The following is a 27,185-nucleotide window of genomic DNA, read 5'->3' as shown; positions in this document are numbered from 1 at the left end:
ACAAGTAATGTAATTTTATTGGTATCTCGGCTTATACTGGAGTCAATGTTTTCCCAGTTTTTTTGTGGTAAAATTAGGTGCCTCGGCTTATACTTGAGTATATACGGTAATTGTTATCTGCAGCAGAGTGCGGTATAGCCCAGGCACGGGCAGACTTCGGCCCTCCAGGTGTTTTGGGCTTCAGCTCCCGCATATTCCTATCACCTGGAGGAGGGTCGAAGTTGGCCCATGCCTGGTCTAGACAGTGCTCCATATATGACTTTATCCTTGTTACGTTTAAATGTGTTTTTATCTGGTTTTAATTTCTGTTTGTTGAGGATTTGCATTAGGTATGTATTTTATTTTCTGTTACTGTGATTACCTGGGCTTGGCCCCATTTTAGCCACCCCGAGTCCTTCCGGGGAGATGGAGGTGGGATATAAAAATAAAGTTGTTGTTGTTGTTGTTGTTTTTGTTGTTATGATGGTAGGAAACAGGAGAGAAAATACCCAGCATGTTCCAATAAAGCAGGCAATTTAATTTAATTTACAGTATTTATATTCTGCCCTTCTCTTTTTTTTTTTTACATAATTTTTATTGGTGTTTTCTACATATAATAAAAATAAAAACCAATACAGAACATGAAAACAGAAAGGTGAAGGGAAGGAAATAGGGATTCGAGAATGGTAACAAAACAACGAACAGACATATTAAAGAAGCAAAAAGGTAAAGAAAGGAGAAAATAAAGAAGAAGAAAAAAGAGAGACAAAAAAACCTTAACTTGAAATAAAATTGACTTCCATCTTTGCACGGTATCTTATTTCACGCTGTTTTATAATTCTATTCTGCCCTTCTCAACCCAAAGGGGACTCAGGGCAGATCTCATTGTATATACAGTAGAGTCTCACTTATCCAACATAAACGGGCCGGCAGAACATTGGATAAGCAAATATGTTGGATAATAAGGAGGGATTAAGGAAAAGCCTATTAAACATCAAATTAGGTTATGATTTTACAAATTAAGCACCAAAACATCATGTTATACAACAAATTTGGCAGAAAAAGTAGTTCAATGCGCAGTAATGATATGTTGTAATGACTGTATTTACGAATTTAGCACCAAAATATCACGATATATTGAAAACATTGACTACAAAAATGCCTTGGATAATCCAGAACCTTGGATAAGTGAGTCTTGGATAAGTGAGGCTCTACTGTATTTACAAATAATATTGATAACAATATTATAATGCATTACAATATAATAATAATACAATATAATAATATTAATTATATATTATGTTATATGTGATATTGCTAATAATATTACAATATAGTGGTATAGCACAATATCTATATATATAAAAGGGTAATGAAATTTCGGCCTAGGACAAAACAACAAAACTACACATCCCAGAAACACTAAACTTGGCAGCACAACCCCTCATCCATGCCTCTACGTTCATACAACAAAAAGAAAAGAAAAATAAAGTCCTAATTAGAGGGAGAGGAATAATTGTTTATATCCAGTTGCTGCCAGTTAGAAGTCTAAGCTCCGCCCACTTGGTCTCCTAGCAACCCACTCAGCCTAGGGGACAGGCAGAGTTAGGCCTCACTTAGGCCTCTTCCACACTGCCTATAAAATACAGATTATCTGATTTTAATTGGATTATATGGCAGTGTAGACTCAAGGCCCTTCCACACAGCTATATAACCCATTTATAATAGACTTAATGTAAGGTAAAACCTTTACCCTTTACCTTAACTACCACCAATTTCTCAATACTTTCTTTCCCATACCACCAGACTTCGCCACAGCAACGCGTGGCCGGGCACAGCTAGTAGTAATATATAATGCTAATATTGTTCTATACTAATAATATAAAATAGTGTGTGTACATAATAATTTGTAAGCCGCTTTGAGTCCCCTTCGGGGTGAGAAAGAAAGGCAGGATATAAATACATTAAGTAAATAAATAAATATTCTGCAGAGTGGTGTAAGGATCTTAAACACACACACACACACATTCATTTTTTTGAATTTATTATTTATTTGGTTAGATAAGTTCGTAACTTTTTGCATTGCGAAATACGAATGGCGATGTGCCAGGTGTCCATTCCCCATCAGTCTCTTGGCGATGTGGGACTTATGTGACTTATGTCCGGCTAGGTAAACGGAAGCTGAATTAATGTCACTCTCTAGGCCAGGGATCCTCAAACTTTTAAAGCAGAGGGCCGGTTCACAATCCTTCAGACTGTGGAGGGGCCGAATTATCATTTGGAGGGGGGAAAAACAAACAAATTCCTATGCACAATGCACATGTCTTATTTGTAGTGCAAAACAACAACAACAATGAAAACAATTGTAACCGACATAAACCTATCAGGATTTCAATGGGAAGTGTGGGCCTGCTTCTGGCCAATGAGATAGTCAAGTTAATTAGGATTGTTGTTGTTGTTGTTGTTGTTGTTGTTGTGTGCCTTCAAGTCATTTCAGACTTTGGGCGAGCCTAAGTCTAAATTATTTATTTATTCATTTATTCATTTACTACATTTATTTATTACATTTATATCCCGCCCTTCTCACCCCGAAAGGGACTCAGAGCAGCTGTATGTACATACAATATATTATATTATTAGCATAGCACAATATTAGCATTATATATTACTATATTGAACTATACCACTATACTGTAATATTATATGTAATATATATCATATAATTAATACTATTATATGGTATTATTAGTATTATCTATATATATAAAAGAGTGATGACATCACAGCGACTCACAAAACAACAAAACTACAGGCCTCCCAACCTCAAAATTTAACAACACAACCTATCATCCATGCCTCTAGGTTGATACAACAAAAAGAAAAGAAAAATAAAGTCCTAATTACAGGGAGAGAAATAATAGTTTTTATCCAATTGCTGCCAGTTAGAAGGCTAAGCTCCTCCAACTTGGTCTCCTAGCAACCCAATAAAAAATAATAAAAAACACTAAAAAATTAATACAATAAAATACTATAATACCAGAAAATAACTAAAAATAATACAAGAAAATAATAAAATATAATAAATAAAAAGATATCTTACAATAAAATTAATTAAAAAATACAAATAACGTCAAATAAAAATTACACAACAATTTTTAACCAATACCACCACCACTTTGCCACAGCAACGCGTGGCCGGGCACAGCTAGTATTGTATAACATTATAATATTATTATCAATATTATATGTATATACAATATATTATATTATTTAAAATGATATAAAAATATTATATTATAAAACTGAGGGCGGGGGCCAGGTAAATGATCTTGGAGGGCCGCATCTGGCCCCCGGGCCTTAGTTTGGGGACCCCTGCTCTAGGCAGTAAATCCAATTCTATGCAATTAACCATTCCTCTGCTGGAATGCTTACCGAAGCACCACACACACTTACTTTTAACGAGTGAGCATTTCACACACTATATAAACCATTACTCTGACATCTCTCTCTCTCTATCCCAGCTTGCACCAACCCCTTTGCCACGTCTGCCGCAGCGCAGCCCACCCTGCCTTCCACGAACCCTTTCCAGACTAACGGCTTGGGCCCAGGTAAGCCCTTCTTTCACTTGTGGTCTCCAGGTGTTTTGGACTGCAACTCCCACCATTCCTCACAGCCTCAGGCCCCTTCCTTTTGCCCCTCAGCCGCTTAAGCGGCTGAGGGGCAAAAGGAAAGGGCCTGAGGCTGTGAGGAATGGTGGGAGTTGCAGTCCAAAACACCTGGATGGAGGACCAAAGTTGGCCCATGCCTGGACTAGACTATCGAATTAATGCAGTTTTACCCTACTTGAAATGCAATGTCTCAAAGCTATGGCATCATATTATCATTATTATTATTATGTTTATTATGTTTATTGTTGGGTTGTATGGCTATGTTCCTGCAGCATTATTATTGTTGTTGTGTTTGTTGTTGTGTTTATTGCTGGGTTGCTGTGAGTTTTCCGGGCTGTACGGCTATGTTCCTGCAGCATTATTATTATTATTGTTATTATTATTATGTTTGTTGTTGGGTTGCTGTGAGTGTTGCAGGTTGTATGGCTATTTTCCTGCAGCATTGTTGTTGTTGTGTTTATTGTTGGGTTGCTGTGAGTTTTCCGGGCTGTACGGCTATGTTCCTGCAGCATTATTATTGTTATTGTTATTATTATTATGTTTGTTGTTGGGTTGCTGTGAGTCTTCCAGGTTGTATGGCTATGTTCCTGCAGCATTGTTGTTGTTGTGTTTATTGTTGGGTTGCTGTGAGTTTTCCAGGCTGTATGGCTATGTTCCTGCAGCATTATTATTGTTATTGTTATTATTATTATGTTTGTTGTTGGGTTGCTGTGAGTCTTCCAGGTTGTATGGCTATGTTCCTGCAGCATTGTTGTTGTTGTGTTTATTGTTGGGTTGCTGTGAGTTTTCCGGGCTGTATGGCTATGTTCCTGCAGCATTATTATTGTTATTGTTATTGTTATTGTTATTATGTTTGTTGTTGGGCTGCTGTGAGTCTTCCAGGTTGTATGGCTATGTTCCTGCAGCATTGTTGTTGTTGTTGTTGTTGTTGTTGTTGTTGTGTTTATTGTTGGGTTGCTGTGAGTTTTCCAGGCTGTATGGCTATGTTCCTTCAGCATTATTATTATTATTATTATTATTATTATTATTATTATTATTATTATTGTATGACACAGCAAACGAGATCTATATGCTGGACTTCGTATCACAGAATCACAAGTCGAACACTTCCCAAGTGTCTAGGACTGTGTGATGTATTATTATTATTATTATTATTATTATTATTATTATTATTATTAATAATAATAATTATTATTATTATTATTATTATTAATTATTATTATTATTATTATTATATTATGACACAGCAAACAAGATCTATATGCTGGATTTCTTATCACAAAATCACAAGTCGAACACTTCCCAAGTGTCTAGGACTGTGTGATGTATTATTATTATTATTCCTTATCAGCTTTTCCTTCAATTTTGTCAAGGAACTTTCCATGCAGTGTTTTGTAAAGTTTTGTAAATTATTATTATTATTATTATTATTATTATATTATGACACAGCAAACGAGATCTATATGCTGGATTTCGTATTACAAAATAACAAGTCGAACACTTCCCAAGTGTCTAGGACTGTGTGATGTATTATTATTATTATTATTATTATTATTATTATTATTATTATTATATTATGACACAGCAAACAAGATCGATATGCTGGACTTCGTATCACAAAATCACAAGTCGAACACTTCCCAAGTTTCTAGGACTGTGTGATGTATTTCCGGATGAAGCGTGCAGATCCCAGTAGGGTGGCCTTTTGCAGTTGGCAGATCGTGATTTTGTCAATGTCGATTGTTTCCAAATGTCTATTGTTTCCCTATTATTATTATTATTATTATTATTATTATTATGTTTATTGTTGGCTTAAGCGGCTGAGGGGCAAAAGGAAAGGGCCTGAGGCTGTGAGGAATGGTGGGAGTTGCAGTCCAGAACACCTGGAGGGCCCAAGCCTGCTCCCTTCTCTCTTTCATGTATGTAAACATAGCAGTCCTGTCTCATTCTCTCTCTCTGTCCTCTCCTTGCAGGGGCCTTTGTGGTGGGCTCTCCCAGCAGCTTCTCCTCCTCCTCCTCCTCCCCGCTTTCGGGGGTCTTTGGGTCTCCGTTGCAGCAGCAGCCACAGCCCCAGGCCCCCCTCTTCCCTCCGCAAGCGGTCCTGGCCCAGCAGAACGGCGGTGGTAAGAGACAGAGCCTTGGGAAAGGGACATTCGCTGGACGCCTTGTCTGTTTGTTTACCTCTCCCGCCTCCCTCTCCTCAGGGTCACCTTTCAGCGGATTCGCCGTGCCCAAAGCCGGACAGAGGCCGCTCGGACAGCCGGTTGGCATCTCCACCAATCCTTTTGTGGTGAGCACCCACCCCTTCGTCTCCACCTGTTTTGTTCCCCACTTCTTGCCTTTGTAGGCGATTTTGGTAACAGTCCTGCCCGTTCCCCCCCAAAAGCAGGGAGAGGTCATGCAGGGGGGCTTCAGAAGGGTCTCCAAGGGGTCGGTCTGTGGTCACTCTGCCAGGCTGGCCCTCCCAAATGGTAACTTTTGAGGTGAGAGACCTGGAGATTTTAAATCATATAATTTTATTTATTTATTTATTTATTGCCACATTTGTATCCCGCCCTTCTCACCCAAGAGGGGACTCAGGGCGGCTTACAATAAACACACATACAGTAGAGTCTCACTTATCCAACACTCGCTTATCCAACGTTCTGTATTATCCAACGCATTTTTGTAGTCAATGATTTCAATATATCGTGATATTTTGGTGCTAAATCCATAAATACAGTATTTAGTACATAGCATTACTGCGTATTGAACTACTTTTTCTGCCAAATTTGTTGTCTAACATGATGTTTTGGTGCTTAATTTGTAAAATCATAACCTATTTTGATGTTTAATAAGCATTTTCTTAATCTCTCCTTATTATCCAACATATTCGCTTATCCAACATTCTGCCGGCCCGTTTATGTTGGATAAGTGAGACTCTACTGTATATAAAAATAATATAATCCTATCGTTGGAAGAGACCGCAAAGGCCATCCAGTCCAACTCCCTCCTGGAAGATTGACAGATGGCCACCCAGCATCTGCTTAAAATAATAATAATAATAATAATAATAATAATAATAATAATAATAATAATAATAATACAGTAATAGTAATAATAGTAGTGATGGTAATAATAATAATAATAATAATAGAATCCTACAGCCGGAAGGGGTCCATAAAGGCCATCTAGCCCCCCCCTTTCTGTTAGACATCCAATCCCTCCTGATAGATGGCCACCAGCATCTGCTTAAAATAATAATAATAATAATAATAGTGATGATGATGATAATAATAATAATAATACAGTAATAGTAATAATAGTAGCGATGATGATGATGATTATGATAATAATAGAATCCTACAGTTGGAAGGGGCCCATAAAGGCCATCTAGCCCATCCCTTTCATTTAGACATCCAATCCCTCCTGATAGATGGCCACCAGCATCTGCTTATAATAATAACAATAATGATGATGATGATGATGATGATGATGATGATGATGATGATAATAATAATAATAATAGAATCCTACAGTTGGAAGGGGCCCATAAAGGCCATCTAGCCCATCCCTTTCATTTAGACATCCAATCCCTCCTGATGGATGGCCACCAGCATCTGCTTATAATAATAACAATGATGATGATGATGATGATGATGATGATGATGATGATAATAATAAAATCCTACAGTTGGAAGGGGCCCATAAAGGCCATCTAGCCCATCCCTTTCGGTTAGACATCCAATCCCTCCTGATAGATGGCCACCAGCATCTGCTTAAAATAATAATAATAATAATAATAGTGATGATGATGATAATAATAATAATAATAGAATCCTACAGTTGGAAGGGGCCCATAAAGGCCATCTAGCCCATCCCTTTCATTTAGACATCCAATCCCTCCTGATGGATGGCCACCAGCATCTGCTTAAAATAATAATAATAAAAATAGTAATAATAGTAATAATAGTGATGATGATGGTGGTGATGATAATAATAGAATCCTACAGTGGGAAGGTATCCATAAAGGCCATCCAGCCCACCCCTTTCTCTCAGGCAGGAAGACACCATTCAATCCCTCCTGACAGATGGCCACCCATGCTCTGCTTTCAAAATCTCCTGAGAGGGAGACTCTTGGAGGCCCACGTATTAAAACAGCTCTTCCTCCCAAGAAATTCTTCCTAATGTTTAGGTGGAATCTCTTTTTTTTCTGCAGTTTGAACCCGTGGCTTTGTTGGGTCTGGGTCTCTGGAGAAGCAGAACCCAAGCCTGGCCCCTAGAATCATAGAATCATAGAATAGTAGAGTTGGAAGAGACCTCATGGGCCATCCAGTCCAACCCCCTGCTAAGAAGCAGGAAAATCTCATTCAAAGCACCCCCGACAGATGGCCATCCAGCCCCTCCCTCCTACCTGTCAGTCCAGGCTCCTCAACCTTTATCTGTAGCTTTCTTTCTTTGCTCACCTGTCTCTCTTTTCTCTCCGCAGACCCCGATGTCGCCCTCGCCCTTCTCCCTGGCGAAGCACCCCCACACCAACCCCTTCTTATAGCGCCGGCGGGGGTCCGCAGCCCTCGGAGGAAGCACTTTGAACGCATTTTGGAGAGGACGCCTTGCCCTTGCGTTGGTCCACGTGGCCTGGTCAAGACAGGGGAGGCTCCCCACAGTGCTTTAAAACCGATGAAGGCGTGTTGCATGGTGAGGAGGTGGCTATGGGAAGGGATCCGAAGCCAAAAAGAAGTCAGTTCTGCAGAGACACATTACTTGTGTCTGGCTATTCCTTGGTTCCTCCTTGCGAGTGTTTTGGACTCCAACTCCCACCATTCCTCGCGGCCTCAGGCCCCTTCCTTTTCCCCCTCCGCCGCTTAAGCGGCGGAGGGGGAAAAGGAAGGGGCCTGAGGCCGCGAGGAATGGTGGGAGTTGGAGTCCAAAACACTCGCAAGGAGGACCCAAGCTGGCCCATGGCTGCACTATTCCCATCCCTAGTTTCCCAAATGGAGGAAGACGATAATATTTGATTTGCACAGTCCTCCTCTTGGCCTGCACTTTAAGAGATGCACCTTCCAGAGCAGGCACGGGCCAACTTCGGCCCTCCATCCAGGTGTTTCAGACTTCAACTCCCACAATCTATATATATAAAAGGGTAATGAAATTTCGGCCTAGGACAAAACAACAAAACTACACATCCCAGAAACACTAAACTTGGCAGCACAACCCCTCATCCATGCCTCTACGTTCATACAACAAAAAGAAAAGAAAAATAAAGTCCTAATTAGAGGGAGAGGAATAATTGTTTTTATCCAGTTGCAGCCAGTTAGAAGGCTAAGCTCCGCCCACTTGGTCTCCAAGCAACCCACTCAGCCCAGGGAACAGGCAGAGTTAGGCCTCACTTAGGCCTCTTCCACACTGCCTATAAAATACAGATTATCTGATTTTAATTGGATTATATGGCAGTGTTGACTCAAGCTATATAACCCATTTATAATGGACTTAATGTCAGGGGAAAGCCTTTACCCTTGACCTTAACTACCACCAATTCCTCAATACTTTATTTCCCATACCACCAGACTTCGCCACAGCAACGCGTGGCCGGGCACAGCTAGTTATCTATATATATAAAAAAGTGATGGCATCAGGGCAGCGGACAAAACAACAAAACTAAAGGCCCCCCAACCTTGAAATTTGACAACACAACCCATCATCCACGGCTCTAGGTTGATACAACAAAAAGAAAAGAAAAATAAAGTCCTAATTAGAGGGAGAGGGATAATTGTTTTTATCCAATTGCTGCCAGTTACAAGGCTAAGTTCCACCCACTTGGTCTACTAGCAACCTACTCAGCCCAGGGGACAAGCACAGTTAGGCCTCACTTAGGCCTCTTCCACAGATTATCTAATTTGCACTGGATTATATGGCAGTGTAGACTCAAGGCCCTTCCACACAGCTATATAACCCATTTAGAATCTTATATTATCTGCTTTGAACTGGATTATCTTGACTCCACACTGCCATATAATCCACTTCAGTGTGCATTTTATACAGCTGTGAAGAAGGGGCCTCATATAATCCAGTTCTAAGCAGATAATATAAGATTATAAATATACAGTAGAGTCTCACTTATCCAACATAAACCGGCCGGCAGAAGCTTGGATAAGCGAATATCTTGTATAATAAGGAGGGATTAAGGAAAAGCCTATTAAACATCAAATTAGGTTATGGTTTTACAAATTAAGCACCAAAACATCATGTTAGACAACAAATTTGACAGAAAAAGTAGTTCAATACGCAGTAATGTTACGTTGTAATTACTGTATTTGCGAATTTAGCACCAAAATATCACAATATATTGGAAACATTGACTACAAAAATGGCTTGGATTATCCAGAGGCTTGGATAAGCGAGTCTTGGATAAGTGAGACTATACTGTACTAATCTATATATATAAAAGGGTAATGAAATTTCGGCCTAGGACAAAACAACAAAACTACACATCCCAGAAACACTAAACATGGCAGCACAACCCCTCATCCATGCCTCTAACGTTCATACAACAAAAAGAAAAGAAAAATAAAGTCCTAATTAGAGAGAGAGGAAGAATTGTTTTTATCCAATTGCTGCCAGTTAGAAGGCTAAGCACCACCCACTTGGTCTGCTGCCAGTTAGAAGGCTAAGCTCCACCCACTTGGTCTGCTGTCTGTTTAGAAGGCTAAGCTCCACCCACTTGGTCTGCTGCCAGTTAGAAGGCTAAGCTCCACCCACTTGGTCTGCTGTCTGTTTAGAAGACTAAGCTCCACCCATTTGGTCTGCTGTCAGTTAGAAGGCTAAGCTCCACCCACTTGGTCTGCTGTCAGTTAGAAGGCTACGCTCCACCCACTTGGTCTGCTGTCAGTTAGAAGCCTAAGCTCCACCCACTTGGTCTGCTGCCAGTTAGAAGGCTAAGCTCCACCCACTTGGTCTGCTGTCTGTTTAGAAGGCTAATCTCCACCCACTTGGTCTGCTGCCAGTTAGAAGGCTAAGCTCCACCCACTTGGTCTGCTGTCTGTTTAGAAGGCTAAGCTCCACCCATTTGGTCTGCTGTCAGTTAGAAGGCTACGCTCCACCCACTTGGTCTGCTGTCAGTTAGAAGGCTACGCTCCACCCACTTGGTCTGCTGTCAGTTAGAAGGCTATGCTCCACCCACTTGGTCTCCTAGCAACCCACTCAGCCCGGGGCTACTTCAATCAGGCCTCTTCCACACTGCCTATAAAATACAGATTATCTGATTTTCACTGGATTATATGGCAGTGTAGACTCAAGGCCCTTCCACACAGCTATATAACCCATTTATAATGGACTTAATGTAAGGTAAAACGTTTTCCTTAACTACCACCAATTCCTCAATACATTATTTGCCATACCACCATATTTTGCCACAGCAACGCGTGGCCGGGCACAGCTAGTATATCTATATATATAAAAGGGTAATGAAATTTCGGCCTAGGACAAAACAACAAAACTACACATCCCAGAAACACTAAACTTGGCAGCACAACCCCTCATCCATGCCTCTACGTTCATACAACAAAAAGCTCCAGCTACTCCAGAAAATGGCCAGGCTTTGAGACTGCAAGGCTATTCACTGCTATTCCACCTGGCCAACAAAGGATTCCCATAAGCCACAGCAACGCGTGGCCGGGCAAAGCTAGTCTCTATATATATATAGGACAAAACTACACATCTCAGAAACACTAAACTTGGCAGCACAACCCCTCATCCATGCCTCTACATTCATACAACAAAAAGCTCCAGCTACTCCAGAAAACGGCCAGGCTTTGAGACTGCAAGGCTATTCACTGCTATTCCACCTGGCCAACAAAGGATTCCCATAAGCCACAGCAACGCGTGGCCGGGCAAAGCTAGTAATAACTATATGCAGTGAAAAACCTGGAAGACTCACACTAAGCTGTTAGGAATTGTGGGAGTTGGAGTCCAAAACCCCTGGATGGAGGGCCAAAATTGGCCCATGCCTGCTTTTCAAAATAACGGAGACCTTGACCATCAAAACAACCCCCTTTGTCCGGGTCTGTTCTCCCACAAACTTCCAAAAAGTTCCTTTTTAAAGTCTCCTTTTCCTCCCCTTTCCCAGATCTATTGTCACTTTGGGATTTAAAGAAACCAAAGCCCGTGTTTTGTTTTAAAAAAAAAGGTCAATTATTTTCATTTCCACCCGGCGAAAAAGCCAGAAACGGGTGGCAAAAAAATACTATCGTCGCGTCTTGATTTGTATTTTGGGAGCACAGGGTCACAAGTGATTCAATCCCGTTGATTTTGCTTTATTATTATTATTATGACTATTATTGTTGTGATTTCTTTGCACATCCTTCTTCTGAATGGCTTCCTTTTCAACGCTCAACTTTTTTGGCCGGGCCTTTCTTTTAATTCTAGACTTGTCCAAGTTTTATGGTAAAATTGGGTCTTTCATGCCGACCCTTTTCTTTTCTCGTTTCGCGTGGAAAAAAATCTCGCTTGAGACAAGAAGGGATTTTTCCCTTCAAGGAAAAAAACAAAACAAAACTGGAGTTTCTATTTTCAAGATAAATATGGACTACATTTTTTTAAAAACACACACACACCTATATATCTCTATACTCACAATCTATATATATATATATATATATATATATAAAAACACAAAACGTGTTGCACTCGAGATGTCTATAAATAATCTATATGAGAACAAATCTATTTAAAAGAAAACAATCATGGTCTGGAGTCTTTTTCTTGGGTCGTTTTTTCTTGATGGCAAAACATAGGCCGGTGTTTATGGCGAGACAAGAGTCTGTTGATGAAATAAAAAGGGGCATCGAGGGATCCTTTCGAGACAGAAAAACAACATTTCTGGCTTCGGGTTTCATTGAAATGCCATAAAAATGGTGCTAAAAGGGCTGCAAAGATTTCCTTTGTGTCTCTTTAGCAGTGACTTTAGTAAACAATGGTGTTTAGTCTTGTTTACTGCATTGTAACTTTTTAATACAGACACGGACAAACTTTGGTCTTCTGTCCAAGTGTTTTGGACTCCAACTCCCATCATTCCTCACAGCCTCAGGCCCCTTCCTTTTCCTTCCTAAGCGGCCGAGGGGGAAAAGGAAAGGGCCTGAGGCTGTGAGGAATGATGGGAGTTGGAGTCCAAAACACCTGGACAGAAGACCAAAGTTGGCCCATGCCTGGTCTAGACTATCGAATTAATGCAGTTTGACCCGACTTGAAGTGCAATGTTTCAAAGCTATGGCATCATACTATCATTATTATTATGTTTATTATGTTTATTGTTGGGTTGTATGGCTATGTTCCTGCAGCATTATTGTTGTTGTTGTTGTTCTGTTTATTGTTGGGTTGCTGTGAGTTTTCTGGGCTGTATGGCTATGTTCCTGCAGTAGCAGCGGCATGATGATGATGATGATGATTATTATTATTATTATTGTGTTTATTGTTGGGTTGCTGTGAGTTTTCCGGGCTGTATGGCTATGTTTCTGCATTATTATTATTATTATTATTATTATTATTATTATTATTATTATTATGTTTATTGTTGGGTTGCTGTGATTATTATTATTGTGTTTATTGTTGGGTTGCTGTGAGTTTTCCAGGCTGTATGGCTATGTTCCTGCATCATCATCATCATCATCATTATTATTATTATGTTTATTGTTGGGTTGATGTGAGTTTAATGGGCTGTATGGCTATGTTCCTGCAGCAGTATTATTGTTGTTGTTGTTGTTGTTGTTCTATTTATTGTTGGGTTGCTGTGAGTTTTCTGGGCTGTATGGCCATGTTCCTGCAGCATGATGATGATGATGATTATTATTATTATTATTATTATTGTGTTTATTATTGGGTTGATGTGAGTTTTCCAGGCTGTATGGCTATGTTTCTGCATTATTATTATTATTATTATTATTATTATTATTATTATTATTATTATGTTTATTGTTGGGTTGCTGTGATTATTATTATTGTGTTTATTGTTGGGTTGCTGTGAGTTTTCCAGGCTGTATGGCTATGTTCCTGCATAATCATCATTATTATTATTATGTTTATTGTTGGGTTGCTGTGAGTTTTCCGGGCTGTATGGCTATGTTCCTGCATCATCATCATCATCATCATCATGTTTATTGTTGGGTTGATGTGAGTTTTACGGGCTGTATGGCTATGTTCCCGCATTATTATTATTATTATTGTGCTTATTGTTGAGTTGCTGTGAGTTTTCTGGGCTGTATGGCCATGTTCCTGCAGCATTATTATTATTATTACGTTTATTGTTGGGTTACTGTGAGTTTTCCGGGCTGTGTGGCTATGTTCCTGCAGCATCATCATCATCATCATTATGTCAATTGTTGGGTTGCTGTGAGTTTTCCGGGCTGTATGGCTATGTTCCATCATTATTATTATTATTATTATTATTATTATTATTATTATTATTATCATCATCATTATTATTAGGCTGCTGTGAGTTTTCCGGGCTATATGGCTATGTTCCTACAGCATTATTATTGTTGTTGTTGCTGCTGTTGTGTTTATTATTGGGTTGCTGTGAGTTTTTCAGGCTGTATGGCCATGTTCCATCAGCATTCTCCCCTGACGTTTCGCCTGCAGCTGTGGCTAATTGCATCCTCTGAAGTCTGTTGGAAATGCGGCAAGTAGAGTATATGTGTGTGTGTATATATATACATACATACATACATACATACACCCGTGGAATGTTTAGAGTGGGAGAAAGAACACTTGCCTGTTTGAAGCAAGTGTGAATGTTGCAATTAGCAAGCTTGAATAGCATTGGGTAGCCGTGAAGCTGCAAAGTCAATCAGCGAGAGTGTCTGCATAGAGGTAGCCTGACCTCTGTTGCCTGGAAGCATCCTCTGATTGGGATGTGTTAACTGGCACTTAGTTGTTTGCTGTCTAGAGTTTGGGAAGATGCCTCCAGACAACACACGCCTGGCAACCTCTATGCAGATACCCTCACTGATTGAATGTGTAGCTTCATCGCCACTTAAATGCTATTCAAGCTTGCTAATTGCAACATCCACACTTGCTTTAAACAGACAAGAATTCTTTCTTCCACCCTGGACATTATTCCACAGGTATATTATATACACTCCACTTGCCTCATTTACAACAGAACCTCTGAGCAAACCTATGAGGATGCCCCCAGACAACAACAGCCAGGCAACCTCTTATGCAGACACACACTCACCGATTGACTTTGCAGCTTCGTGGCTACTCCAATTCATATACATTCCACTTGCCTCATTGCCAGCATAACCTGTGAAGATGCCTTTAGACACAGATGCGGGCGAAACGTCAGGAGGGAGTGCTGCTGGAACATGGCTGTACAGCCTGGAAAACTCATAGAGCAACCCAGTGATTCCGGCCATGAAAGCCTTCGACGACACATATATATATATTGTTATTTATTTCTATTTATACCCCACTTTTTCTCTCCAGAAGGAGAGCTAGGACTCCATAGCATTGAGCCATTGGCAGCCAAAGCGGCATCAAACTGCATTTGTTCTACAGTGTGGATGGGTGTGCCATTGGGAAATTAACTAAAGGATGGTCTTTCTTGGTACCTTATGCTCAATATTGCAAATTTTGGGGCACCAGAGAGACTTTATTCCTATGGTATGAGCCTTATTTCTGCCCAAAGCATAGAAAAAGCAGGAGCCTGATTTGGGACCCGGAAAATGCCAATAGACACTTGGATGGGGATTGTAGTCCCAACAGGCTGGGAAAGGCCACTTTTAGGGATTCTGTTGCAGCCGCTCAAAAGAGGATGATGGGGGTTGTAGTGGGACCAGTCTGGGGGGAAATCCCTGACAAACTTCACTGCAACAAGAGACCACCCGCTGCTCACAATTCAGTCTTGCTTTTTTTATTTTTGAGCCGAGTGGAGTTGTGTGGCTTCAGGCTTCAGGTGAGGCCCCAGAGGAAGGAAAAGGCCAGCCCTGCCAGGATGCCCGAGAAGTGGCCCGTCAGGGAACTCCTGCAAAGGAAGGAAGGAAAGGGAAGAAGGAAGGGAAGGGAAGAAAAGGAGAGAAGGAAGGAAAGGAGAGAAGGAAGGAAGGAAAGGAAATGAAGGAAGAAGGAAGGGAAAGAAGGAAAGGAAGGAAAAGAAGGAAAGAAAGAAAGAAGGGAGGAAAGGAAAGAGAAGGAGAGAAGGAAGGAAGGGGAAGGAAGAAGGAAGGAAAAAGGAAGAAAGAAGGAAGGGAAGGAAGGGGAGGGAGGGAGGGAGGAGAAGGGAAGAGAAGGAAGGAAGGAAGGGAAGGAAATGAAGGAAGAAGGAAGGGAAAGAAGGAAAGGAAGAGAAGGAAAGAGGGAAGGAAGGAAAAGAAGGAAAGAAAGAAAGAAGGGAGGAAAGGAAGGAGAAGGAGAGAAGGAAGGAAAAAGGAAGAAAGAAGGAAGGGAAGGAAGGAAGGAAGGAAGGAAGGAAGGAAGGAAGGAAGGAAGGAAGGAAGGAAGGAAGGGGAGGGAGGGAGGAGAAGGAAAGAAAGAAGGAAGGAAGGGAAGGAAAGAGAAGGAAGGAAGGAAAGGAAATGAAGGAAGAAGGAAGGGAAAGAAGGAAAGGAAGAGAAGGAAAGAGGGAAGGAAGGAAAAGAAGGAAAGAAAGAAAGAAGGGAGGAAAGGAAGGAGAAGGAGAGAAGGAAGGAAGGGGAAGGAAGAAGGAAGGAAAAAGGAAGAAAGAAGGAAGGGAAGGAAGGAAGGGGAGGGAGGGAGGAGAAGGAAAGAAAGAAGGAAGGAAGGGAAGGAAAGAGAAGGAAGGAAGGAAAGGAAATGAAGGAAGAAAGAAGGGAAGGAAAGGAAAGGGAGAGAATGAAGGAAAAGAAAGAAGGAAGGAAAGGAAGGAAGAAAGAAGGAAGGAAAAAGGAAGGAAGGAGAAGAAGAGAAGGAAGGAAAGAAGGAAAGGAAGGAGAAGGAAGGAAAGAGGAAGAAAGAAGGAAGGGGAGGGAGGGAGAAGAAGGAAGGAAGGAAAATGAAGGAAGGGAAGGAAAGAGAAGAAGATAAGGAAGGAAAGAGAAGAAGAGAAGGAAGGAAAATGAAGGAAGGGAAGAGAAGAAGAGAAGGAAGGAAAGAGAAGGAAGGAGAAGGAGAGAAGGAAGGAAGAAGGAAAAGAAAAGAAGTAAGTAAGTAAGTAACAGGTTTAATCATATTTCTTCTTGTTACTCTGGTTTCATTCAAATCCTGGACTGCACTTTATTGTGATTCCGACTTCATTCGAACCTTGGACTGCAACACCCAGCATTCCTCCATAGGGATTGCGTTAACTGCAGTCCAACAACATAAGGGAGCCTGCATCTCTTATTGTGACCCTGGACTGCAACACCCAGCGTTCCTCACTGGGGCTGGAGGAGAGGTCTGTGGATGTCCTGGGTTGCAAAAAGAGCAATAAATGGGTCTGCAAAGGAGGGGAAGGGGGTTGGATTGGATGGCCTCTGGGGGTCTCTTCCAACTGGGCCTTTCCCCACCTCCACCTGCCCCAACGCCCTCACCTGGGGTGGACCACGGCCAGGGCCAGGCATTCCAAGAGGCAGAGCCACCGGGTCGGCAGGACGAAGCCGCTGGACATGGCCGCCACCGGGACCGACTCTCCGAGCTGACCCATGGCTTCCAGGGAGAAGAGGAGCCCTGAGGAGGGAAGGAAAAATGGAAGAAATGTATGGAGAAAACAGATTGAAAACAGGCCAGGTGAAAGGTCTAGGAATCTGATGTGGACCACAAAGTGGGCATGAGTTGAGTGTGATGCAGCAGCAAAAAAGGCCAATGCGATTCCAGGCTGCATCCATAGGGGGATAGTGGACTGGGTGGCCTTTGGTGTTCCCTTCCAACTCTAGGATTGTATTATTATTGTATGACACAGCAAACAAGATAGAAATGCTGGATTTCGTATCACAGCATCACAACTCGAACACTTCCCAAGTGTCTAGGACTGTATTATTATTATTATTATTATTATTATTATTATTATTATTATTATTATTATTATTGTATGACACAGCAAACAAGATAGACATGCTGGATTTTGTATCACAGAATCACAACTCGAACACTTCCCAAGTGTCTAGGACTGTATTATTATTATTATTATTATTATTATTATTATTATTATTATTGTATGACACAGCAAACAAGATAGATATGCTGGATTTCGTTTCACAAAACCACAAGTCGAACACTTCCCAAGTGTCTAGGACTGTGTGATGTACTTTCGGATGATGCGTGCAGATCCCAGTAAGGTGGCCTTTTGCAGTTGGCAGATCGTAATTTTGTCAATGTCTATTGTTTCCAAATGCCGGCTGAGATCTTTTGGCACGGCACCCAGTGTGCCCATCACCACTGGGACCACCTGCACTGGTTTCTGCCAGAGTCTTTGAAGTTCAATCTTGAGGTCCTGATAGCGGCTGAGTTTTTCCTGTTGTTTTTCTTCAATGCGACTGTCACCTGGGATGGCAACATCAATGATCCAAACCTTGTTCTTTTCCACAACTGTGATGTCTGGTGTGTTGTGTTCCAGAACTTTGTCAGTCTGGATTCGGAAGTCCCACAGTATCTTTGCATGTTCATTTTCCAAGACTTTTGCAGGTTTGTGATCCCACCAGTTCTTAACTGCAGGGAGGTGATACTTGAGGCATAAGTTCCAATGAATCATTTGGGCCACATAGTTGTGCCTCTGTTTGTAGTCTGTCTGTGCGATTTTCTTACAGCAGCTGAGGATATGATCAATGGTTTCATCGGTTTCCTTGCACAGTCTGCATTTTGGGTCATCAGCTGATTTTTCGATCTTGGCTTTGATTGCCTTTGTCCTGATGTCTTGCTCCTGGGCTGCAAGGATCAGGCCTTCTGTCTCCTTCTTCAGGGTCCCATTCGTGAGCCAGAGCCAGGTCTTTTATTATTATTATTATTATTATTATTATTATTATTATTAATGGCCTTTGTCCTGATGTCTTGCTCCTGGGCTGCAAGGATCAGGCCTTCTGTCTCCTTCTTCAGGGTCCCATTCGTGAGCCAGAGCCAGGTCTTTTATTATTATTATTATTATTATTATTATTATTATTATTATTATTAATGGCCTTTGTCCTGATGTCTTGCTCCTGGGCTGCAAGGATCAGGCCTTCTGTCTCCTTCTTCAGGGTCCCATTCGTGAGCCAGAGCCAGGTCTTTTATTATTATTATTATTATTATTATTATTAATGGCCTTTGTCCTGATGTCTTGCTCCTGGGCTGCAAGGATCAGGCCTTCTGTCTCCTCCTTCAGGGTCCCATTCGTGAGCCAGAGCCAGGTCTTTTTTTATTATTATTATTATTATTATTATTATTAATGGCCTTTGTCCTGATGTCTTGCTCCTGGGCTGCAAGGATCAGGCCTTCTGTCTCCTTCTTCAGGATCCCATTCGTGAGCCAGAGCCAGGTCTTCTCTTTATCAGCTTTTCCTTCAATTTTGTCAAGGAACTTTCCATGCAATGTTTTGTTGTGCCAGCTGTCAGCTCTAGTTTGTAGTGCGGTTTTCTTGTACTGGTTTTTTGTCTGCTGTGCTTTGAGGAGTTTCTGATTTTTGACTTCAATCAAAGCAGGTTCTTCACTTTGCTTGACATATTCTGCCAGGGCATGTTCTTCTTCTTTGACTGCTTGTTTGACTTGCAAGAGTCCTCTGCCCCCTGATCTTCTAGGCAGATATAGCCGGTCAACATCACTGTGAGGGTGCAGTGAGTGATGAATGGTCATGAGTTTTCTTGTTTTTCTGTCCAAATTGTCCAGTTCCATCTGTGTCCAGTTTATGATGCCAGCAGTATATCTTATGACAGGTATGGCCCAGGTGTTTATGGCCTTGATGGTGTTGCCTCCATTGAGCTTGCTTTTGAGAATTTTTCTGACCCTTTGTGTGTATTCTTTACTGACCACAGTTTTCACATGTTCATGCTTGATGTTGTCCAGCTGTAGTATGCCCAGATATTTATAGGCCTCTGGCTGGTGACACTTTATTGTTTGGCCATTGGGCATATTTATGCCCTCACTTTCAATGATTTTTCCCTTCTTCAATGCCACTGTCGAACATTTGTCCAAACCAAACTCCATGTTGATATCAGTGCTAAAAATTCGGACAGTGTTAGTCAGAGACTGGATTTCAGTTTCCGTTTTCCCATATGGCTTCAGGTCATCCATGTACATCAAATGTGAAATTTTGTGAGAATTCTTAGATGTTTGATAGCCGAGATTTGTTTTTTGTAAGATTGTTGACAGAGGGATCATGGCAATAATGAAAAGCAGAGGGGACAATGAGCCTCCCTGGAAAATTCCTCTCCTGATGTTGACAAGTCCATAGCTTTCATTTCCAACAAACAGTTCAGTTTTCCAGTGCTCCATCATGTTTTCAATGAAGGTGCCAACGTTTTTACTAATCCCGATGGCGTCCAGGCACTTGATGATCCAGCTGTGTGGGAGTGAGTCAAAGGCCTTTTTGTAGTCAATCCACGTCATGTGAAGATTAGCTTTTCGGCTCTTACAGTTCTCCAGAATCATTTTGTCAATCAATAACTGGTCTTTTGTGCCCCTGCTTTTCCGTTTGTTGCCTTTCTGTTCATCTGGCAAGATGTTTTTTTCTTCAAGATAGTCTTGAATTCTGTCAGCTATGATGCCAGTCAGTAGTTTAAACATAGTGGGCAGACACGTTATTGGCCGGTAGTTTCCTGGTGCTGCTCCTTTTGCTGGATCCTTTTGTATCAGGTATGTTCTTCCAGTTGTTAGCCATTCACTGATACTTCCTTTCTGCAGCATCTCATTGAATTGTTGGGCCATTTTTCCATGTAAACTAATCAGATGTTTGAGCCAAAATCCATGAAGTTGATCACTACCAGGCGATGTCCAGTTCTTGACTTTTTGCACTCGTTTGCTGATCATTTCGGTTGTTATTTCCATCAGTTCCATTTTGTTCTGTGAGAATTTTCCTTCAAACTCCTTTATCCACCCAGCGTTTTTGTTGTAGTTTTTATTGTTTTCCCAAAGCTCTTTCCAGAACTTTGTTGTTGCAGTTTTCTCTGGCTTTATGGTTACTGTGTCTGTTGTTTGGTTCAGACTCTGGTAGAACCGTCTTTGGTCTGATTGAAACAGTTGATTTTGTCTGTACTGGATGATTCTGGCTTCATACCTTTCAATTTTTCTGCCTGTTGCTGTAATTTGTTCTTTCACGATTTCCAAAGCTTCTTCAATTTTTCTGGTGTTCAGCCAGTACTTTCGGATCAGGTATTGCTTGATTTTGTCATTCTTCAGTTTCTTCTCTTTCATATTTTTCAGGTTACTTGCATCTGATCTAAGCTTTTTGATTTTCAACTCTAGCCTGACCTTCCACTTTGGTTTTCCAGTCGATTTTCTTTGGGGCTGCCTTGGTTGTAGGAGCCCAAGTTCTTCTGTTACTATCACTGCTGCACTGTAGGCAAACTGGTTTGTTTGTTCAATTGATGTTATTTGGACAGTGGAGAGTGCTGCATTCACATCTTTCATGAGAGGCGCCAGGTGTCTCTTGGGCACTGTTTTTAGAGTTGGGAGCCGCTGTCTTATTGCATTTGCTGCAGCATGAGCCATGATCTTATCCTTGAGCTCTTGTTGTCTTGCTGTAATAATAATAATAATAATTTTATTCTTATATCCCGCCCCATCTCCCCGGAGGGACTCGGGGCGGCTTACATGGGGCCATGCCCAGACACGACAGCACAAATCAGATAAAACATTAAACCGAGCAGTAAAACTTCAACATGATTAAAAACAGTCATAAAAGTCAATATACACAATAATATTAAGATCCCGATTTGGGTCAAAAGATCCAGGCCAAGGTGCAAAGCAATATCAAGTTATCAGGGAGGGATAATTATACAGCAGGTGTAATACTTAAAGTGCTGAATGAATCCTAAAAACAATCCAGAGGGTCTACTGCTTAATAGGTAAATAACATGATCCCACAAGGATCAGTCAACGAAGGCCTTCTGGAATAGCCAAGTTTTCAGGCTCTTCCTGAATGAGAGTAGGGTAGGGGCCTGCCTAATCTCCCTGGGGAGCGAGTTCCACAGCCGGGATGGGGGCCACGGCGGAGAAGGCCCTCTCCCTCGTCCCCACCAACCGCAACTGCGAAGTTGGTGGAAGCGAGAGGAGGGCCTCCCCCGACGAGCGAAGAGGTCGTGCGGGTTCATAGGGGGAAATGCGGTCTCGAAGGTAGGTGGGTCCCAAACCGTTAAGGGCTTTGTAGGTGATAACCTGCACCTTGAATTGGGCTCGGAAAATAAATGGCAGCCAGTGGAGCTCTTTAAACAGCGGCGTTGAGCGCGCCCTGTAATCTGCCCCAGTTAGAAACCTGGCTGCCGATCGTTGTACTAGTTGTAGTTTCCGAGCCGTCTTCAAAGGCAGCCCCACGTAGAGCGCATTGCAGTAATCCAGTCTAGAGGTAACTAAGGCGTGGACCACCATGGTCAGATCTGACTTCTCGAGGTATGGTCGCAGCTGGCGCACAAGTTTTAGTTGTGCAAAGGCCCTCCCAGCCACGGCCGACACCTGGGCCTCAAGTGTCAGCGCAGTGTCCAGGAGGACCCCCAAGCTGCGGACCTGCGCCTTCAGGGGGAGTGCAACCCCGTCAAGCACAGGTTGCCACCCAATACCCCGATCTGTCAAGGTTCCTGGTGGTTCAACAGATGTTTCAAGTGCTGGTTCCTCAAATTCTTGCAAAAGCGCCACACTTTCTTCTGGTTCAATCTGTTCCACCATTCCAAGTGTTGCTGGAGTCTCTGCTGCTGTCTGTGCTGTGGTCTGATGGTAATTTACTTTGCAAATTTTCTGGATTTCTTCAAGTTCAACTTCACTGAACACTTTGTTTCTGATTATGAATCTTCGTTGGTCAGCCAGTCGGGATTATTATTATTATTATTATTATTATGACACAGCAAACAAGATAGATATGCTGGATTTCATTTCACAAAATCACAACTCGAACACTTCCCAAGTGTCTAGGACTGTGTGATGTATTATTTTATTATTATTATTATTATTATTATTATTATTATTATTATTATTATTAAGCTCAGGAGGTACCCATAAAGAGAAATGAGTGGGGAAAGGCCATATGTATTACTATTATTTTATTATGACACAGCAAACAAGATAGACATGCTGGATTTCGTTTCACAAAATCACAAGTCGAATACTTCCCAAGTGTCTAGGACTGTGTGATGTATTTTCGGATGATGCGTGCAGATCCCAGTAGGGTGGCCTTTTGCAGCTGGCAGATTGTGATTTTGCCAATGTCTATTGTTTCCAAATGCCGGCTGAGATCTTTTTTTATTATTTATTATTTTATTATTATATATTATTAATTTGGAGCCTCTGGTGGCGCAGTGTGTTAAAGCACTGAGCTGCTGAACTTGCAGACCGAAATGTTCCAGGTTCAAATCCGGGGAGCGGAGTGGGCACCCGCTGTTGGCTCCAGCTTCTGCCAACCTAGCAGTTCGAAAACATGCCAATGTGAGTAGATCAATAGGTACCGCTGCAGTGGGAAGGTAACGGCGTTCCATGCAGTCATGCCCATGGCCACATGACCTTGGAGGTGTCTACGGACAACGCTGGCTCTTCGGCTTAGAAGTTGAGTTGAGCACCAACCCCCTGCTGGAAAGCTGGAAAAATGTTAAATGCCTCTGTGTCTGTCTATACTGTATGTTGTTTGTCTGTTGGCATTGAATGTTTGCCATATATGTGTTCATTGTAATCCACCCTGAGTCCCCTTTGGGGTGAGAAGGGCGGAATATAAATACTGTAAATAAATAAATACTGTAAATAAATAAATATTCCAGGCGCAGGGCCATGACTGCCCGCCACTCCTATTCATGCAGCCTAGAATCACATTGGCCTTTGTAGTCCCTGCATCACAGAGGCCACGTTAACTCCATGTCATCCCGAGTCAGGATGAAGGACTTGATGAAGCCTTTTGTCAACAGCTGACCAAACAGGCACAAAGAAGAGATGAAGTAGTCATGGGAGATTTCAACTATCCTGATATCTGCTGGAAAACAAATTCAGCCAAGAGTACAAAGTCCAACAAATTCCTCACTTGCCTTGCAGACAATTTTATGGTCCAGAAGGTAGAAGAAGCAACAAAGGGATCGGTAACTCTCAATCTAATCTTAACAAATGTGGAAGACCTGATCAATACAGTCGAAGTGGTTGGATCATGACTGGACTTAACGTCAGGGGAAACCTTTACCTTTACTATTATTTATTTATTTATTATTTTTTATTATTATTGCTATTATTATTACTGTATTATCAAACCGAGGCTCTCCCTCCAGGTGGACTCAGACTCCCATAACATGGGGATGCAGATGATCCCTTGATGGACTTAGGTGTCCAGTTCCAGGGGACAAAGTCACGGGCCAACTTTGGCCTGAGTGTCCACCTGTCCGGGGGGGGGGGGCGCACCTGAGAGTCCGAGGGCGCAGTGCTCCCAGTACCAGCGCTGTCCGAAGAGGGCGGCCAGGACGGCGTTGAGGGCCAGGTGCAGGAGGCCCCCCAGGAGGGCCAGGCCCACCAAGGCCACCCCGGCCCAGAGGCTGCCGGCCTCCTTCTCCAGGCGCCGGCCCAGCCAGAAGAGGGCGGCCATGTTGAGGGCCAGGTGGCTGCAGCCCAGGTGGTGGACGGGGGCCAGGAGCAGGCGCTCCCACTGACCGTCCTCCCAGACAGCCTTCAGGCTGAGACAGGCCCCGCTCGGTGGCCGCAGGGGCCGCAGGAAGAGGGCCACGTTCAGGGCCCCCAGGCCCAGCGTGGCCCAGGGCGCCATCCCCACCCGGGACAGGCCAGGCAGCCCAGCCGGCCCTCTGTGACCTCACCTCCCAGAATGACCTCTCACAGGCAAGGGTCAGGGGTGGTCATCCTCCTTCAGAAAGGCCAGAACTGGACACAGGGTTACTATTCCAGGCGCAGGGCCATGACTGCCCGCCACTCCTATTCATGCAGCCTAGAATCACATTGGCCTTTGTAGCCCCCGCATCACAGAGGCCACATTAGCTCCATGTCATCCCGAGTCAGGATGAAGGACTTGATGAAGCCTTTTGTCAACAGCTGACCAAACAGGCACAAAGAAGAGATGTAGTAGTCATGGGAGATTTCAACTATCCTGATATCTGCTGGAAAACAAACTCGGTCAAGAGCACAAAGTCCAACAAATTTGTCACTTGCCTTGCAGACAATTTTATGGTCCAGAAGGTAGAAGAGGCAACAAGGGGATCTGCAACTCTTGATCTAATCTTAACAAATGTGGAAGACCTGATCAATACAGTTGAAGTGGTTGGATCCTTAGGGGCAAGTGACCATGTGCTCCTGCAAATTGCGATACAAAGGAAGGCTGAAACGAAGACAAGTCAAACACGCATTCTGGACTTTAAGAGAGCTGACTTCCAAAAAATGAAGGAATTACTGTGCGGCATTCCATGGAGGTCTCTTCCAACTCTACTATTCTATGATTCTTTGATTCTATGTTCAGCTTGTAGGTCTATTGATTGCTTCCAAGCCAATACATGCCAGGAAGGCACCATCCAAACCCTCCCAACAGATAGCCATCTTCTGCTTGATAATAATGACAACGATGATGACGATGATAATAGAATCCTAGAGCTGGAAGGGACCCCCAAAGGACATCCAGTCTGACCTCCTCCTGCCGGGCCCATCATCCAATTCCTATCAACAGATGGCCATCCAGCCTCTGCTTAATGATGATGATGATGATGATGATATAATATTGTAATAATAATAATAATAATCCTAAACACTTGGGAAGTGTTCAACTTGTGATTTTCTGATACAAAATCCAGCATATGTATCTTGTTTGCTGTGTCATACAATAAAATAATAATAATAATAATAATAATAATAATAATAATAATAATAATAGAATCCTAGAGCTGGAAGGGACCCTGAAAGCCCAACCAGTCTGACCTTCTGCCAGGCAGGGCTCACCATCCAATCCTTCCCAACAGATGGCCATCCAGGCTCTGCATAATAATAATAATAATAATAATAATAATAATAGAATCCTAGAGCTGGAAGGGACTCCCAAAGGATATCCAGTGTGACCTACCAGTCAGGGCTCGCCATCCAATCCCTCCCAACAGATGGCCATCCAGCCCCTGCTTAATAATCAGGAAATGGCATTGATAACCCAAGAACAAAAATCATAATACAGAGTGAATCCATGTGTTTACCTGCTCAAGGTGCGATACAATATAGTCAACATCTATCTATATATATATAAAAGGGTAATGAAATTTCGGCCTAGGACAAAACAACAAAACTACACATCCCAGAAACACTAAACTTGGCAGCACAACCCCTCACCCATGCCTCTACGTTCATACAACAAAAAGAAAAGAAAAACAAAGTCCTAATTAGAGGGAGAGGAAGAATTGTTTTTATCCAATTGCTACCAGTTAGGCGGCTAAGCTCCACCCACTTGGTCTCCTAGCAACCCACTTAGCACAGGGGACAGGCAGAGTTAGGCCTCACTTAGGCCTCTTGCACGTATAATCTGATTTTAACTGGATTATATGGCAGTGTAGACTCAAGGCCCTTCCACACAGCTGTATAACCCATTTATAATGGACTTAATGTCAGGGGAAAACCTTGACCCTTGACCTTAACTACCACCAATTCCTCAATACTTTATTTCCCATGCCACCAGACTTCGCCACAGCAACGCGTGGCCGGGCACAGCTAGTCCATATATAAAATGTAAGACTGTTAATATATATATATATATTTGCCCTATGTCTTTACATATATATATATATATATATATGTAAAGACATAGGGCAAAAATCACTAAAACCAGGCATTACAAAAAATGTATATTTGAAATGTATAGTTTAAAACACTTAAAAGGGGGCTACCTGGCTGACCTTTCTTACCTGAAGGCTATTCCCAAATAGTGTCACTAGGTGGCAGCATTGAGACAGAATCAGGCCCTTAAAGGGGAAAAGGACATCACTGTCTCCTGGATCTGTTCTGCCTTTTGACTTATTATTATTATTATTATTATTATTATTATTATTATTATTATTATTATTATTATTATTATTACTATTACTATTACTATTACTATTACTATTAGTATTATTCTGGGTTGGGGGATACTGGGGTCCCAAAAAGCTCTTTTGTGGACAAAACATTAAGGCATCATGTGCCACTTTGCCTGCACCTGACGCAGGTATTGTGCAGACACAACCACAGACCCAGGTTTAGTAAACAGACCCTTATCAGCACCTAAAATATGTAAATATAGATAGATATATTTATTTTTTAATTTAAAAAAATATATACAGTAGAGTCTCACTTATCCAACACTCGCTTATCCAACGTTTGGATTATCCAACGCATTTTTATAGTCAATGTTTTCAATACATCGTGATATTTTGGTGCTAAATTCGTAAATACAATAATTACTACATAGCATTACTGCGTATTTAACTACTTTTTCTGTCAAATTTGTTGTTAAACATGATGTTC

The 27,185-nt window shown here is 42.0% G+C and overlaps 2 protein-coding genes across 3 annotated transcripts in view; one reads left to right on the top strand and one right to left on the bottom strand.

Annotated features, from left to right (window-relative positions):
• The window catches only part of agfg2 (ArfGAP with FG repeats 2), a 32,316-nt gene extending 24,001 nt beyond the window's left edge, over window positions 1-8,315 (top strand). Inside the window, exons 9-12 of one of the 2 annotated variants that reach the window (XM_062984010.1) lie at window positions 3,501-3,587; window positions 5,621-5,770; window positions 5,852-5,937; window positions 8,116-8,315. In XM_062984010.1, coding sequence (XP_062840080.1) covers window positions 3,501-3,587; window positions 5,621-5,770; window positions 5,852-5,937; window positions 8,116-8,178 — 386 coding nt within the window. In that variant the 3' untranslated portion in view covers window positions 8,179-8,315. The remainder of the gene's footprint in view (window positions 1-3,500; window positions 3,588-5,620; window positions 5,771-5,851; window positions 5,938-8,115) is intronic. The other variant, XM_062984011.1, reaches the window with a different exon arrangement.
• A 7,203-nt stretch (window positions 8,316-15,518) lies between these two features.
• Window positions 15,519-24,504, bottom strand: LOC134292496 (rhomboid-related protein 4-like). The gene is made up of 3 exons (XM_062957604.1): window positions 24,108-24,504; window positions 17,150-17,285; window positions 15,519-15,645 (listed from the first exon to the last, which is right to left on the bottom strand). Exons 1-3 carry the CDS (start codon window positions 24,463-24,465, stop codon window positions 15,573-15,575), a joined length of 567 nt encoding a protein of 188 aa, XP_062813674.1. The 5' UTR covers window positions 24,466-24,504; the 3' UTR covers window positions 15,519-15,572.
• Window positions 24,505-27,185: the final 2,681 nt, after the last annotated feature.

Source organism: Anolis carolinensis, chromosome 6 (assembly GCF_035594765.1).
Source record: "Anolis carolinensis isolate JA03-04 chromosome 6, rAnoCar3.1.pri, whole genome shotgun sequence".
Taxonomy (NCBI): Eukaryota; Metazoa; Chordata; class Lepidosauria; order Squamata; family Dactyloidae; genus Anolis; species Anolis carolinensis.
This window is presented reverse-complemented; position numbering and strand designations above follow the sequence as displayed.